The sequence below is a fragment of the Aphis gossypii genome, chromosome 1 (genome assembly GCF_020184175.1).
Source record: "Aphis gossypii isolate Hap1 chromosome 1, ASM2018417v2, whole genome shotgun sequence".
In the NCBI taxonomy this organism is placed as follows: Eukaryota; Metazoa; Arthropoda; class Insecta; order Hemiptera; family Aphididae; genus Aphis; species Aphis gossypii.
Window position 1 is genome coordinate 36,175,486 of NC_065530.1, and position 17,583 is coordinate 36,193,068.

General features: G+C 27.2%; 2 protein-coding genes across 2 annotated transcripts in view; one reads left to right on the forward strand and one right to left on the reverse strand.

Annotated features, from left to right (window-relative positions):
• The window catches only part of LOC114126862 (uncharacterized), a 261,745-nt gene extending 251,097 nt beyond the window's left edge, over positions 1–10,648 (forward strand). Inside the window, exons 11-24 of the mRNA XM_050197114.1 lie at positions 4,943–5,216; positions 5,279–5,467; positions 5,537–5,862; positions 5,924–6,063; positions 6,127–6,294; positions 6,372–6,616; positions 6,677–6,913; positions 7,002–7,163; positions 7,244–7,392; positions 7,460–7,587; positions 7,665–7,847; positions 7,910–8,014; positions 8,098–8,322; positions 8,386–10,648. Of these exons, the coding sequence (XP_050053071.1) occupies positions 4,943–5,216; positions 5,279–5,467; positions 5,537–5,862; positions 5,924–6,063; positions 6,127–6,294; positions 6,372–6,616; positions 6,677–6,913; positions 7,002–7,163; positions 7,244–7,392; positions 7,460–7,587; positions 7,665–7,847; positions 7,910–8,014; positions 8,098–8,322; positions 8,386–8,538 (2,684 nt within the window). The 3' untranslated portion in view covers positions 8,539–10,648. The remainder of the gene's footprint in view (positions 1–4,942; positions 5,217–5,278; positions 5,468–5,536; positions 5,863–5,923; positions 6,064–6,126; positions 6,295–6,371; positions 6,617–6,676; positions 6,914–7,001; positions 7,164–7,243; positions 7,393–7,459; positions 7,588–7,664; positions 7,848–7,909; positions 8,015–8,097; positions 8,323–8,385) is intronic.
• A 1,630-nt stretch (positions 10,649–12,278) lies between these two features.
• Positions 12,279–16,859, reverse strand: LOC114126863 (trypsin-like). Its single transcript, XM_027990905.2, has 8 exons — positions 16,753–16,859; positions 16,553–16,642; positions 16,245–16,357; positions 15,820–15,953; positions 15,588–15,751; positions 15,388–15,522; positions 15,014–15,253; positions 12,279–13,576 (listed from the first exon to the last, which is right to left on the reverse strand). The coding sequence occupies exons 1-8, from the start codon at positions 16,798–16,800 to the stop codon at positions 13,298–13,300; spliced, it is 1,203 nt and encodes a 400-aa protein (XP_027846706.2). The 5' UTR covers positions 16,801–16,859; the 3' UTR covers positions 12,279–13,297.
• Between the last annotated feature and the right edge of the window lie 724 nt (positions 16,860–17,583).

Genomic DNA, 17,583 nt, shown 5'->3' on the forward strand with positions numbered 1-17,583 from the left:
AATGCAATGTATATTTAAATAAATATTTTGATAATATAATTTTATGAATTACCTATATATTTATTATTCACATCTATTCTTCAAAATTGTATTTCCCACTAACTATTAGTAGTAGCATTTAGTATAAGAAAATTAGTTGACGATCCCGAAACTTAATAAAATGTTATATTAAATTATTTTCTATAACTTATCATTTTTAAATATATAATTCATTGCAATTAAGTATCTACATACGATAGACAGCTAGTATGTATAGTTAATTCGTTTAACTTAAGATTTTGATTATATCAATACATTAATTTTATATTATAATGGTGTACATATCTTCATAAACAATATACAAATATACCTATATAGGTAATATTTACAATTGTTACAAGTTGTATATTGGACATGTTAAACTTCATAGATTATAATCTAGATTCTAGAATATATTAATTCTATACAAAGTAATAAATTAATATATTATACACCGATCATTAATAATTAAATGCAAAAATATCATGCAGAATTGATTCATATTTTAAGTTTATTTGTTGAGCAAATATTTTTTTTACAAAATGCATTTATTTAATAATATTGTATTGGTGCATCAGGAAGACAGGAACTAATAGTATATATAATTTTGTTAAATTGTTGACTACAGCCATCTGATGATTGGATTTAGTTGGCTCACATTTCCGGATTTCGTTATTATTATTTTACTTTTTTTACCTTCATAATTTAGATAACTGCGTAGATTTGTTCTTGTATTACGCCGCCCACACGATATATTATATAAACTAGGTACCCACGCCAAAGTTTCACAGTCCTTCCCGGCTTTTTACTGTGTATTAAGGTGTAATAGGAGATGCGACCCAGGTTCCAATTTACTGTTATTTGCAGATAAGCAAAAGTTTCCGACTAAATGGTGCAAACTGGATTCCAACCGTCGTGATTGGCAGATAGTCCGTGTTCTAACGATTTCTTATATAATATGGACCGGTCTGATTATGTTGAGCCAAACGACTTGTCGACATATACTTTGGTTTTGGTGTAATATAATATATATAGATTTTTTCAATTTCATTATATAGCTACAGCATTGCTACAGTGGTTGTCTTCAACTATAAGGGCTGTAGCAGAATATACACACACCTAATAAAATCGAAAAATAAATAAAGAGCGAACAATTTTTACGATTTTGAAAGAGAGAAATAATAAAATTTATATTTTTCAATTCATACGATAAATGCATACGTGTAGATTTTCCACGTACGCGCTTTAAACGATATGCCATTAAAAATACAACACTATTGTAGTTGATGTTCGGTGATATAATATATATTTTACGTTTAATAATATAAAATAATAACTATCCATCTTAAAATATAGTTCACAACGGTGTTTTCCGTTCCATATACCGATCATATCATATTATTTTTTTTTTATTATGTACCTATTATTTGTATTACATTAAATCATTGTAAAATAAAATCTAGCAAAAAATAGGTTACACTGTTTGTTAAAAAAATTTTTCAAAACATTCTCACTAATTCTAAAAAATCAGTATATTGTACATTTAATATAAAAATTAAATACAAGCATTTATTTTTATAAAATTTAAATATCAAAGTGTTATAGTCAATTAATTTTGCATCAAAATTCTACTGCAAAAAGATATGTTTACTAACTTATTACATTTGAAATGATTCTTATGAAATATATTTAATTTCCAAGAACACAAGATATTTAAAAAAAAATTCTAAAGCAAAAATACCATCGAATATTTTTTGTAAAAACTTTAATTATATCAATACTTCAGAAATTTTCATTTATTTGTTAATTTTTAATTTTTTTTTTTTTTTTTTGACACTGGCAAAGTGGCTAAAATAGTTATATAAAAATGTCTTATCTTTTAAATGACAAAACGGAATATGAAAAAATACACATAAAAGTGATCATCGTTAACTGTGAAGACGCGAGAATTATTATTTATTAATAAATAACAAAAACTAATACATATTATTCAATGCCAAAAAAATCAATAAGCGACATGCAGCGTTTATGATTTTGTATTTGTTTATCACCAAAAATCGTACTAATTCTAAACATATTATTTAGCTGACACAATCAATTTGAAATTTTACTGGTCGTTTTTACAGTTGTTTTAACTATTAATTGTGTACAGATTACAGAAAAATAAGGATAATTCTTTGTTTGTAGACTTAATTCATTATTCGTAAACCTAGTAAAATTAAGTGTCAGTATTTATATTAATGTATCAACGATGACAAACAACAGTGTTATAGAAGTATGATTATATCATTTTTTATCAACCATGACTCACAGAAGGATCGAACAATTTCAGACTTAATATACTTATTACTTACTCATCAATATTCTAAAAAAAAGGTTCGTGTTTAACATTTCAAATATAAGTCTACTTAATGTTCTATTAAAGATTAATTTGTTATGATTAATTCAAATTTTATACATTTCTTTTAAAATTACGAGATGAAACTATAGTACCTTCTTAAATAATTTATGATGTTTATAAAAATAAAAAATTGTATATACATATTTTTGAATATTTATTATAAGCTACACTTAACACGTTTTATAATAATTGATAACATAAAAATTATTTTAAAATTGATTGGAGTCATGGAAGCGTAAATAAAGGTGTTTAAACAATCCCTGAAATTAAACATAAAACAATTTTAAAATACATTTTTTAAATTAAACTTAATGTATATCTAGATTCTAGACCAAAACTCTCTCCGAAAATATTTTCTAACTACGTCCATGATTGGAGTTACCACATAAATATGAAATGTAATAAAGTAAAGTATAAATCTGAAACGCTGTGATACCATGATTTACACTTCACCTATTGATTTTGGAAGTATAAAACATTGAAATAATAATAATGATAATAACAAAAACAATAATTAAAACTTCATTCTTACGAAATAATATTACCGTGTTTAACGATAATATTTTTCATCATTTATAAGTAAAGTTTATACACATACAATTTCCTCCTTTACCGTGTACATAAAATAAATAGTGAAATAAAATTTTATCTGGCGGATGTCATTTTATTATGATAGCTGTTGTATTTATTAGAAAAATATATTAAAATTACCTACCCACTTTTTACAATCTCTAGCCAACCGCTCGCAAAGGTATTGTATTTCTGGTAATTGAATTACTAAAATATTTTAATAAAGTCGGTGGTTGTATATAAAAGGGATAATATTCGTCTGTGTTAAAGTTTGAGACACATACACGTAACGGAACCTGCTTGTCTGAGCCGGAAATTATTTTTTTTTATTACTTTCCCTACACATAATAGTCCGGTATATAATATAATAATGATAAACGTAAAATATGAGCACGTGTGAATATTTGTATCTGACAAAAACTGAAGACAACTTTTTGACAAATTAAATAACCTGATAGTTGACTATTTAATTAATTAATTTAATCACGGATTATCTGTGTTTTCCGCACAAACATGCATTATGGTAATAAAGATCACTAATTAGATATTGGATATAATTGAAATCGAACACACAGTAAGAATTTTTACTACATTGAGATATTTTATTGTTTAATTAAAAAAAATAATAACTTAAATTAAATTAAGATTTAGATTAAATCAATATTGCTTACTATTTTGGTTATTTTGGTACTTACACGAGTATATAATTTAAAAAGGAAAGTCACTAAAATGCAAAATGTTGGTACTTATCATGTTGCATTATAATACAAATACCTACTATTTTTAATAATAAAAGAAACCATAAAAAAAACAAATATGTAATAATATTATTACTGTATGCTATCAAAATTATGAAAAACAATTATATTTTATAATGATAACTGTTTTGAGTTAATATAAACAAGATGGTGAAAATTTTCTTTGTTTTAATATTTTTCAAAACTCTCAGCTTTCGGTTTAAAATTTTTAAACCCAATTTTCACATGCTATGAACATTCTGTATTTTCTTCATCTTCAGGAAAAAAATAAAATATTTCATAAGCTATAATGTATCTTAATTATTTTTATTTATGAACTGTAACCTTAAAAATATTAAGGTCTTAGAGATAGATTTTAATGAGTAAAATTTAAATTTAAGGATGATCAAAAGGTTCACGTCTCTAGATTTAGCAGCTGAAAAGATACAAAAGAATAAGTTATAATGTTAAAACACGTCAAATTATTATCAAGAGTGTATATTATAATTTATAGAGCGTCGTGAATATCAGTACTAACACAATTTGGAGATGAATCGTATATGAACATTTAATATCAATTTGAATAAAATATCATGAATACTTTTAAACAATTTCTATACTACCTTTAATGTGTTTAATATGCATTTGTCTCTCTGTGAATCATTTTACAACATAATTTATATTATTAATAATAATCTACAAATTATTTTTAAAAATTTATATTTTTAATATAAATTATATAGTAGGTACAAAAACATGTATGGAAATAAACTTATTTCGTATTGTTTTATATCCGTAGTATGCAAATTAGTATTATTATTTAACCTAATATAAACCTATATTATTATAACACTAATTAACTATAAATCTAGAAATACAATAACAACATTAAAAAACTTTGAAAATAAAATACTTTCTTTTAACCAAAGTACAAGATTTTCTTTACAACCAACGAAGTGGAAAATATTAAGCCAAAACAATATAAACCCTTATGTCCTAAGCTTCCGAGCAGAAATATCCTGTCACTACAAGGAATATTTGTAGAATATACTGTTTAACCACGAGTAATTGATTAAATCGCTAAAAGATGTTTACTGGCAAGGAAAATTAAGTAGAAAAATATTAAGCCCATGAACAAAAAATATGTTAAAATTAAATTTAAAATGAAGGTATTTCAATATACAATAATATTTTGTTTTTTGTTTTATTTTTGTAGATGATATTTGTGAGGAATGGCCTCATAACTTCCAACCAGCTCCTGGATATTGGATAGAATGTTCTCGTCAAAAAATCACTAGTGAAGCAGGATATGTTGAAGAATCTGGATCTGATGAGCGTGAGTTAAATAATGGCTCAAATTCAGACGGAGCAGATGGTGCCCAAGAATATTTTGGAAATAGATATGGACGGCCTCGGGGTTCGGATAGTCTACTACTAGAAGATGACGAATATTATCCGTATGATGATGATTACATCATGCCACCATCCAGGTACTGTAATTTAATAGAAATATAGTGATATATTAACTAATTATTAATTTACCATTTTACAGACCAAAAACTTCAATTGAAGAACAGTGGGAGAAAAATCGGTGTTTTGAATTGACTTCTGTAGAACAAGAAACATTTGAGAGGTACTTTTATCAAAAGGAACATTGGAATTACTTCACAAATGATGAAGATTTAGGCCCAATCATCCTAAGTCTTAAACAAGAAACCATTAATGGTCGAGACCAATTTAGGTACATTCATTTCAATAAATAATTTAGGATAAAAATACATGTATTTACTAATGGTTTTTTCATACCTAGGATATTGGTCAGAGCAATCAGCTACACAGTTCATGGCTTAATACCAGCGTCTTGTGTATTTGCCGATCGCTATAATCGTGAGGAAGTGGTCAGGTCTCTAGGTAAAGAGATAAATTTAAATCCACCTTTAGTACTGGGCCAATTACCTGATACGGCCGATGAACTACTAAAACTAGACCAAGTGTTCATGAAATCTGAACTCAAAGTTGGAGTAATATACGTCAAAGAAGGCCAAACTACTGAAGAAGATATATTGGACAACAATGAAAATAGCTTAGCATTTGAAGAATTTCTTGGACTTTTAGGAGAGACCAAAAGACTTTGTGGTATGATGACAAATCAAATATTAATGATTATCGTTTTATTTATTCATTACACATTTTATAGGGTTCGATAAGTATCGAGGAGGATTAGATACAGTACACGATTTGACTGGAACACATTCTGTTTATACAAATTGGAGAAATATTGAAATAATGTTTCACGTTTCAACTATGTTACCTTATGAAGCACACGATGCACAAAAAGTAAAGTTCAAGACAACTCTAAATGAATTTTACAATTTAAAAATCGTTTTATATAATTTACAGCTGCAAAGAAAAAGACATATTGGTAATGATATTGTGTGCGTTGTATTTCTTGAAGCTGATGATACTCGATTTTCACCAGCCTGTATAAAATCACATTTTCTTCATACTTTTATATTGGTCAGAGTAAGTCCGAGAATTCGAAGAAAAACAGAAAGAACTAAATACGAAGTAAATAAATGATTTAAATTATTAAATTATTAACCGTTATTAAATTAAATTAAATCATTAAATAATCTTTTTCCAAGGTATCTGTTGTAACTAGAGATGAAGTCGGGGCTTATAAGCCATATCTTTGGGAACAATCAGTTTTTGAAGAAAAGGATATGTTTCGTGAATGGATCTTAACAAAGATCGTAAATGGCGAACGGGCAAGTTATTCAGCACCAAAATTTGCTAGAATGCAAGAACGTACTCGTAGCCAAATGCTTGAGGATATTGTTGCAAACTTACAAAATCATTGTGAGACTGGTCAAATACCTAAACCATATAGGTAAATAAAAGTTCTTATACATTATTTTTATGCATATAACACTGGAATATAACTTTACAGGAGAGGTTCCTGGAGACCAATAGGGCACATGAGGCCATCCAGTCCATTACTTGATTCGGTTAGGGATCGGTTTGAAGACTACGATACTCTTGCTAAAGATTTTACGAAATTCTTTATAAACTCCGAATCAAATGTCTCCATAAACGGTCATTTGTTTGATGTAGTATTTTTAGTAGGCCAAAGTAAGCAAAAGACGAAGTTTATCGGTGTACGAGCCATTTTGGGTGTCAGAAGTCGGTATGTATCATGATAAAAAGATGGTTTAAGTAATTTAAAATAATAAAAATATTGAAGTTTTATCTTAATATTAATTTATATCTAATAGAGTATTCCAAGAAATGTTATATGGCATTTCCACCGGTTTTGGATCCCCTCAAATGCCGGTTGCTGAACTATTAGCCCGAGGTCTTCCTAGTTTACCCTCTCAACAACACCAAAAAGCAAAAAGTAGTAACTTTTTACAAGTTCCAGATATAGAAACACCAAGGTTTGTATATTCTTGAAATTTAATTACATTTTCCAATAAAAATATTCATTAAGAAAAATTAAAATTAAAATATTTTAAAGGGCCAAAAGTGTTCCTAGCTCTCCGATGATGCGGAGAGCTATTTCCAGAATAGGAACGATTACTGCTGGATGGAGTAAGTCAATAAGAAAACAACAAAATCTGTCAGCTGATGATAAAAAGAAATGGGCTTCTTCTCAAGATTTTAGCCGTAAGTAGATTTATAAGGTTAAAAATCTATAATGTTGAAATTATCTTAACAAATATTAAATATCCAGATAAAGAAAAAGAAAAAGACAAAGAAAAAGAGAAAGAAAGATTAGCTCAGTTGTCCGTGCCTAAAGTAAGTGTCTGTCCAAATAATGGAGGGGACAAGATTGATCGAGCGAAACTCAATCAAATCGAGGTAACACAATAATAATAAATGTTCACTAACCTAGTGATTATTCACTTATAAAATACGTAACTTTATTTTCCCATTAGTTTTCAATCATTGAATTTGATCCGGACACATTTCGAATATTACTGGATTACTTACATACGAGCTCCTGTAAAATCACTTGTGCAAATGTCCCCGGGCTAATATGTGCAGCTGAACACTATGACTTGCCAGAACTATTGCAGGCATGTTTCCATCATACAAAACAGCATTTAAGAGTAGATGTGGTAAGTATACTTTTCTTGATTGAACTTTTTTTTTCTCCGTCATAATTATAAACTTGTTTTAGATATGCCTAATGTTAAACAGTTTGGAAAATTACGTATGGAGATATAATTCAGCAGTGGAGTTAGTTAATTTGATATTTACTTATATCGAACAAAACGCATTAAGGGTATTTTATTTTTTACATACTCATAATATTATATGTATACATATTACATACAGTTTATTTTTCATCTCGGTGCATATGTCTAGGTTTTGAATCACTGTGATTTCCTTACGCTTTCCGAGTCACTGGTACAGCAGATAATGTGTAGGCCACTCGAAGTGTCCGAAATTCGAAAGTTCCAGGCAATGATAAAATGGGCAACCAATAAGAGCCAGACAAAAACCAATGCCAAAGAAGAATTTCACCATATCATGACAAGGCTGAAAAAAGATATTAATCTGGTTAAAATTGCACCCAACGATCTCATAAACGTAAATAAAATATTATTGTGTGTAGAAGTATTAACCGAAATTTCATTAAAATAATTATTTTAGATCGTGTTACCTACGCGAACTGTCGATAATCAAGACATTCTGAGCACCCTGTGCAAGCAAGCTGGTACCGGGGAGTACAAAATCGAAAAGACTGTATTCGAGAGGCTCAGCAGACATAGGTCTGATTGGGACCACGTCGAGCCTTATCTATAAAATAAAAAATCATTTTGAAAAGAAGACCACTAATAATAATATTAAAATTTAGTTTTTACAAAGAAATGTATGTTTTGTGATTAGTTTAAGATTTATTATACAAACATGATGTTTTGTTATCATATCGCTGAGAGATTTTTATCTTTCACATAATAATTGCTATAAATAATAATTAAATAATAATAAATAAATGCATACATAAATTACTAATTAATTATATTATAAATTAAAATTATTAATAATAATTTAAGAAACAATCAAGTTTTCAACTGTTTATTTTCGAGTTTATAACTTATGTGTATATTTTAAATTGCATGGTATCTATGTTGTATGATTTTCGTAAAACAATATGATAATATTATATAATATTATAACAATTATAATAATAAAAATAATCTAAACCATATAAACGTATAATTAGAGTGTGAAGTGTTAACGTTCATATTATATATGTGTAAATAATTTGTTTATGGTAACTATAATACGTATACCCAATAACTCAGTGTGTGCTTTTCGGGCAGTTTTAATTTAACTTCTAACTTATTATACTCGAAATATAGATCAGGTAAACTAATATTTATAATTGAAACTATTGATCAGCATTATAACATTTAAATTTAAGTCAGTCGACGTTTTACTCGCCAAAACTCTCAGTTACGACAATATGATATGCATATTTTTACAATACTCTAAAATCTCATCGGTTATAATACGACGTTTTATTAATCTCATAAGCCTTTAGACTTGTGTGCCGAATTAATTTCCACAATAGCGTGTTCACAACTGATTATTTGAAAAATGTCTACTGGCCGAAAATTCGATTTAAAATAATAGTACTTAATGCCTTTTTTACGTGTGAAATCATTCTATAAAAAAAAAAATGTCCTCTGTAGATATGATTTAATGCCAAATTCGATTTTTTTTTTTTTTTTTGTAAAAGATAAACTTTCTTAATGGATACTCTCAATAAATATAATATATATCATTATGGTATCTTCTCACTTCAATAACAGATCTTACTGTAAACAAATGAAGTAAAATTATCACCAGTTGTCGTCTCACACCACATTTAACATTGTACCACACACCTGATACATTTGACGCATTATAACTCAATAACTCTTAAACAAATAAAACAATAGATAGAATACTTAACCCAAAGTTATTATTATTCATTTTTAAGCAATATTACATTATCATTTAAGTTGTCTCTATGCAAAACATTAAAAGTTAAAATAATCATAATTTGTATTAAAATCAAATAACGTTTGTGAAAATAAAAAATTGTGCTACGTACCTGATTAAACTTATGATTTCCATTAAAAGTATTAAGTATATAAATAATAAAAATAATTAAATAATTATTGCTTCCATAAAACGATCAAAATTATGAGTTTCGAAAAAATGTATCAAAATATTCAGCAAATTAAATTTAATAATTTCCAATGTTTGTGTTTTGATCTATTTTGTTTTATAAAGAAGTGCTTATATTATCATTATCATTATTATTATTATTATTATTATTATTATTTTTTTTTTTAATAAATGTTTAGAAATTTGACTTAGATGACATTTTATGATTTTATTTTTTTTCATATTTAAATGGAATATGGTGTTAAGTTTTAAAAATTTTAATCAAGCGCATTGTTGTCGCACACTTGTTTTTTACTGTGATTGTATCAGAATTCAGGGACATAAAATATTATACTGTATAAAAAATAATTAATAAATAACAACGCCAAGACAGAATGAAAAAAATTACTCGAAATAGATAATGTAATAATGTTGGTGTTGTTTTCGGTGTTTGTAAACTTTTACATTGTGTAACAAATTATAATATATGTATATTATAAAATGTATAATATATATATATATATATAAATAGTATATACGTATAATATATATTTTTAGAATAGTTACATTGTTATAATAATGTTTTTAATGTCAACCCTTCGCGTGATGAATTTCATATAAACAAAATGTTCACCAAAAATGTGTGATGCCTGCCTATTGTTGGAGCATATTAAGGTTATTATATTATTGTAAAATGTATGTATGTTTTTTTTTTGTTTTGACGGACGTGAAAATAAATAAAACGTTCTATACAATATTTTAACTGAAATAGTTTGTACTTATATTAAAAACAAAAACTAACAATTACATGGAAATAAACTTCATAAACTTAACGCCCAATTATTATTATATAAGACAAATAACGATGTAAAATTCTGAATTCAATTGTTTGATAACATTATAAGCAAAGCTCGAGACTTGTAGCAATTGCATATTTTTTTCTAAGATTTGAAATGACAGTAAAATATAAGCTACAAATAAATTTTATACTTGAAGAAATTTATGATGAAGTCTCAAAAAGTGTATTGTGTATTGTGTATAGCCACCTTAATGTTGTAAATGTACACATAACACGTGGCTAAATTATTTCCGTGTATATTTATGTGATCAGCGATCGCCTTCAGATAAAATAATAATAGTGATTTTTCAAAGTACCAACTGATTAACAATAATTGTTAATTTATTTAACTGATACAGCGACTTACATAATAAAATCGGCTATACATACAGCTCTTAAAGCACTATATACAAAAATGACTCAAATTCATTTGTGACACTAGATATTCATACGGTGACAAAAAAAATTAAAGGGTAATATAAATTTGTCGATGAATCCCTTTCCTTAATTTATAAATATACATATGAATAATACATAATAAAAATAGGTAATTCTTGAGTTAATGTTCCATTTATTTTCTCATGTTCTACACTATCATATAATATTACCGAACCATACACCATATACAAAATAATACCCTATTTTAAACATGTACATTTTTATCAAATAGCAAAATGCTCAACTTACAATATAGATTAAAACAAATTATTTATCATGTGGCAGAATACATAAAAATTAAACTAACAATATGTTATAAAATCTATACATTTTTTTATTTAACTCATACTCGTGTAAGCAGATAATGGTATAAAACGGGGGTGGTATCAATCTAAATATTGATAGAATTAATATTAGAAATTCTTCATATAATATGTATTGAATCATAACACTAAAAAATAATCTCATTATAATATAATATTATAATATTTATATATTTTGTAATATTTTTACAAAAATCGAAAAAAATAAATAAATAGAGACTAAAATTACAAACAAATTACTATAAATAACTCAAGAATGCCAAACTATTTTTGAAAATATATAATGCCTTGTGAATAAATTATTAAATAATAAATAAATATATTATAAAAACAAATCTCTACAGTTTTTCTTTTTCAATTACAAAAAAAAAAAATAATACCGATTTTGTAAAAAAACAAAACTAGTAGGTATAAATTTTCCAGTTTTTTCAATTATTTTTTATTCTTCTTTTTCAATTTTCATGAAAAGTACTGTGAATTTTCACTTAAATGTACACGGTATCTACTAACATCTGGTTTTCTACCAGAAAATTATCATTAATGTTAAATATGTATGCATTCTTTCTGCTTCAAAAGGTGACAAATGATGTTGGATAATGATAGACGTCATCAAAAATAACACATATTACGATAAAACCAATACTTGCATCACTTTTTACAAAATTTGGGACAAAAAAAATAAATACATATTTAATATTAGTTATAATTTTAAAATATATATTTTTACATCGCATATCAATTTAATAAATTGAAATACGTTATTTATAATTATAGGTTAAATATTTTTTTATCTTTTTTTATACTAATTTATGTCTTATTAAAAACCATTATTCGTTCTATTGATAAAGGCTACCACGTAACTGTTTTAGCACAACAATTGAAATTATACATCTGAATTTATAGATAAGGGAACATTTTTACTAAAGTTATACCATACACTGTCTATCATGAGTCATGATAATCTACTAATAATCATTTTAATAATATTGTATTATTTAACCAAGGTGATTTCATAATGTCCGAATCAAATAGAGCGAAATTATCTTAGTAATTTTATGTCAAATAATTTTTATATTCTAAATTATTTATCAAAGTTCAGTAAAATAATAAAATTTCATAGTATATCGGATGATACATTTAACATATTAAGACACTCATGATTTCAAAAAATATCAAAGTTTTTTAATAATTTAATAATTTGTATTTAATAATTTTAACTCATTAAAAAACAACACTTTTCTTAACATAAGTATATTATACAATTTTTATGGTTTATAAAGATTGTTGTTTTGTTTGTAATAATTTTGTTGATTTGTAAAAACTAAAAATTATGTAAAAGAAATATTTTCAAAAACGTGTTTTCTGTTATAATGAGTGTCTTATGGATCACTTTAGTGTTAGTGTATATGTATTTGCCTATACTCTAATCCTTCTAAAACCTTAAGTAGAACAGTACAATATTATTCTAAACAAATACTAAGCTACTTAACTGTCTTAAAACAATGTAAATAGCATGATGATTTAAATGTCTGTAAAATTCTTAAATGCTTGGAAAAATGCTTGAATTCAATTTCAAAAGTAATATAGACTGTTTTATAATCAAAATTATATTTTAATGGTATCTCGTTCAACCATTGTTCATACAATATACATTATATTATATAATGTATAAAATATATTTTTTTTTTTTTTTGATAAAAAACATCATTGATATTATTACAGACAATAAAATATAGATGAACAATGACAGGTAGGTAACTATCATGAGAGATTGTTTCAAACACTTCCTTTGGAAGTCGTCATCGGGTCACTGATAACCGGACGTCTTTATCACGGACGTGATCCACCGCACGTGATTGGCCACATTGGCGTATATCCCGTACTTGCTGTGCCGGCCACAGCCATAGCCAAAACTCGTAACACCCACCACAGTCCACCGGCCACGGATGTTGCACAATAGTGGCCCGCCCGAGTCGCCCGAACACGTATCTGACCGACCGTCCCTGTACCCCGCGCAAAACATATTGTCAGTGATCTGATAACGCCAGTACGCAGCTCGACACGTCCGCTGACCAACGATCGGAACCTATGGATAGCAATAAAAACATATTATACATGTCAGTATTTTATATATTTATATATTATTATATGCCATGTATCACAGGTAAAACGCAACATTTGCGCACTTTGGAAATATTTTTTTTAATTTTTTTAAAACATATAATGAATCTAAATATGTAATTAAATTAGTTCAAAAACATCAAAAACTACCTAAAACACCTACATATTATAATATCAAAATATACTGCATAGATATTGAAATTTTTGCAAAATATTTATATTATTGTTTTTTTTATTTAAGATAAAATATTCATAATATTAAGGCTTTTTTGAGCTATTTATGAACATGTTCAACTTTTCAATATTTTTTTGGGGGGGGGGGGAGTTCTACAAAATGTGATTTAAAATTATTTGCTGGGTAAAAATAAAAATGATATCATTTTTTTTAAAATAATATCTATAAATCTATTTTATATGTTTTACTATACGAACATAAATATATAAAATTAAATGTCGAGTTATATAAGTTTTTTTAATAAAATATAATATTATCTAAACAAAAATTATATCAACTTACCATGATATAAAAAATTAAAAAGTAAAATAAAAAGTTTTAATTGCTATGTAAAAATATATATATATATATATATATTATAGTTAGTAATATTATAGTCTGACAGACCACTTCCGCTTAGACTTGGTTTTCGTATACAATGATATATCATTGAATTCAAATTTAACATACGAATAATGGCATAATACTACTCGTATAATAATGACTCACTCGACACCTTTTATTTTAATGTAATTATTTAGGTCTGAATAAAAGGATTATATAATTAGGTAATTGAGTAAAAACAAAATATTATAAGATCCAATCTCAATTATTCAAAATAATTCATCTACAAAATTACCAAAAAATATAATTATTTATTACCTTTTAAAACTTACTGATCATTGATTAGTAATTAATTTTATTTATTTGTTTTATACTTAAAATTAAAATTTGAATGTTTAATATGAAATATCGCCAACCATAATTACTGTTTATCGATGACGCATATTATGTATATTTTATCAATTTGAATATACAAAAATGGCAAAGAGTTCTCTAATGAGAGACAATTTGATAATACAAAAATTTGCAGTTAGATTGTTAAACAATTATCTAAGTCCTCATTGTTCTCAACCATTTTTTTTTATAAATTCTATTGATGAAAGTTATAAAATATTTTAGCCGATTAATCATTGTAAAAACTACATTTTTGTTCAACAGATATAACATTATTAATACTATATTGTCAGTTATTTATAAATACAAATATTTTATAACTCAGCTAAACCTTTATGTAAGTATGAAACACAACTATTGTTTGATTAATTGATACGATAATCATTAATACTGTAAACTTGCAGTTAACTTTATTATCTACTTAGAATCAATACTAAACTATATACATACCCTAGCTTCTCGAAGTATTTTAGATCCATAAGAATCTTGCGATTTCACTTTTCCCCATCCAATAACTACGCACATTTTAGGCTTCCGTTTCCATCGTTCGAAACCAGAAGCCGGAAGACAAGCTGGCTGTAAGTTTAATCCACCATCTATTACTGAATCTAAGGTACGTAATTTTAACAAAGCCATATCATTATCAATTGTATTTGGATTGTATTTGGGATGTATTATTATACGTTCAACCTATAATTGATATGAAAATAGCTATATTATTACTTAAGTTCACATTTGAAAATCCTAAATGCCATCCACTATAATAAAATGTGTAACGGTATGCGTATGCTGAATATATTATACATAACATAGATCATCCATACCTTTAATCTGATTTCATCGCCTTCATACACCGATAAATCATATTCCTTTAACATCACGAATAATTTTTGTCTAGAACAATGTGCAGCTGTGAGCACCCAGCCAGGAGCTATGAGGGTACCACCACAAATTATATCCTAATAAAAAAATTGAAAACGCTTAATGTAATGGACAATGTGAACGATATTTACTATCACAATACCAGAAATCCATTTAACACCGCAACTTGCCAAGGCCAATGGAATTTCTCAGATTCTTGACCTCCCATTATTTTAACTAAAAACCTAGGAGTCTTGTAACTGGGATTAGTAGTGGAAGCAACATTAACACCACATGTAAAATTCATAGACACGCCATACCCATCACCTAAAATTGCAATGCAAAATTGTCATTCAAAAAATAAACACATTAGTTTTATGATAATAATGTACAACCTTTGTTCAAGAAACTTGAGTTGAGCTGTTTGTAGTAATTCGTCACGAGCCCCAGGCATCTCGAACCAGTCACAAAACAATACGATGATTCGGTAACGACGTTCGATCCACAAATTTTCGACCTTAGACAATGTCTGAACACGCGTCGTATGCAAATTATATAAATACAGCTTGTTACAGACAAGACACCAAGGCGGGGATACCACTAGTGGCATAATCACCCTTCCCTCATATTTTCTCCACATTCACAATATTTTGCAGCATAATAGATTTTTGTTTAAAATATTTTTTTATAAAGATTAGTAATTTTTATTTTTATTTTTGGTATTAGACAATTTTTATTAACAATCCATATGTTACGAGCACAAAAAATAAGAATGACATACCTACCTATATAATCTAATTGTGAACACTACCGTACTAACCTTTGTCTGACCGTAATACATCTATCCGAACACAAACTCCAATCCGACCAGTCCGAATAGACGCTTTTCCTACGGCGTCGTCTTTGATTGTTAACCGAATTCGCCGTCCTATCCTGCAAAATCAATAAATAGGAAAACCTCTATTAAGGCCAGTCGAGTTTCACCAGTGTAAGTAGATTATTATTTGAAATCGATAAATGATTGAATCGGCAATCGAATCTTTTGATCGTGCTCATGGTAAAACATATAGTAAAAACACATACATCATTGAACGGCATTAGCCTATTGTACTTGTTCGTGAAACTTACAGACAATAACGGTAATTGAGAACCATCGGCCAAATATCGCATCGCAACGACGCGAGAATAATCGTTTAAGTCTTCGGACAGTCGCACGTCCTAAAGTATATAAACAAATACAAATCTCATTACGATAAGGGACTCAAATAATTAAATTTATCGCGGGATGAACGGGAAATAATACATAGTAATCGTGTGACGACACTCACCACAAATTGTGTAAATAACATCAACCAACACATACGAAATTTAAACATGCTTGTCCCGTCAACCGACTCGTCGAATAGATTGGGACGAATCTTTTTAATCTATTCGTTTAAATGAAAACCAAACCCCTTCTTTTCACTATACCTAATGGAAACGTGTACGTATACGGATAGTGTTCTGGTTTCCCTTTATGCAGTATTATTATTATTGTTATTATTATTATTGCTAATTTATACCAGCCGGTTTTGGCGAGACCATTATCATTATTGCTCTACTCAACACACATGCCCATTTTGGAGATAGGCTAACGTGTAATTATGCCAGAATACCGTAAAAACTCATCGATTGTTATTCACATATGATTATGATTATTATTACTATTACTATTAACGAATCTGAATTCCATACAGGCGAGTTCGATTGATTTTATCTGATACTGAAATGCTTAATGTGTTTCGCATACGTCCTTAAAACGTATACCCAAAATATCAAACATATACATTTTATAACATACATACATATATATATTATAAATAGATATTTGTATATGCGTATGGGAAAGTTGTACAAGTGTCCGTAGATTATATCAATCACGATGATAATGGATAATAACATTATTGTGTATTAATGCGAGTGTTCTGTGTATCGGACACGTTCCATTTATACAGCGATAATTTATATAGAGCACTTTGCACTTTACACTTTACAAACGAATGGTATAAATGTATAATATTTATACGAAAAAAAAAAACATTTAATTTAATGGACTCACAGCGAGTTTTGTTAACTTGGGGTATTTTTTAATCAAGATAAGACGTACAGAATTTATGTGG

Coding starts and splice junctions, on each gene's coding strand:
- LOC114126863 (XM_027990905.2), bottom strand. CDS start 16,800: ATGTTTAAATTTCGTATGTGTTGGTTGATGTTATTTACACAATTTGTG. Junction 16,358..16,552: donor CTCAATTACCGTTATTGTCT/GTAAGTTTCACG, acceptor TTGATTTTGCAG/GATAGGACGGCGAATTCGGT. Junction 13,577..15,013: donor AAATACTTCGAGAAGCTAGG/GTATGTATATAG, acceptor TGCTATCCATAG/GTTCCGATCGTTGGTCAGCG.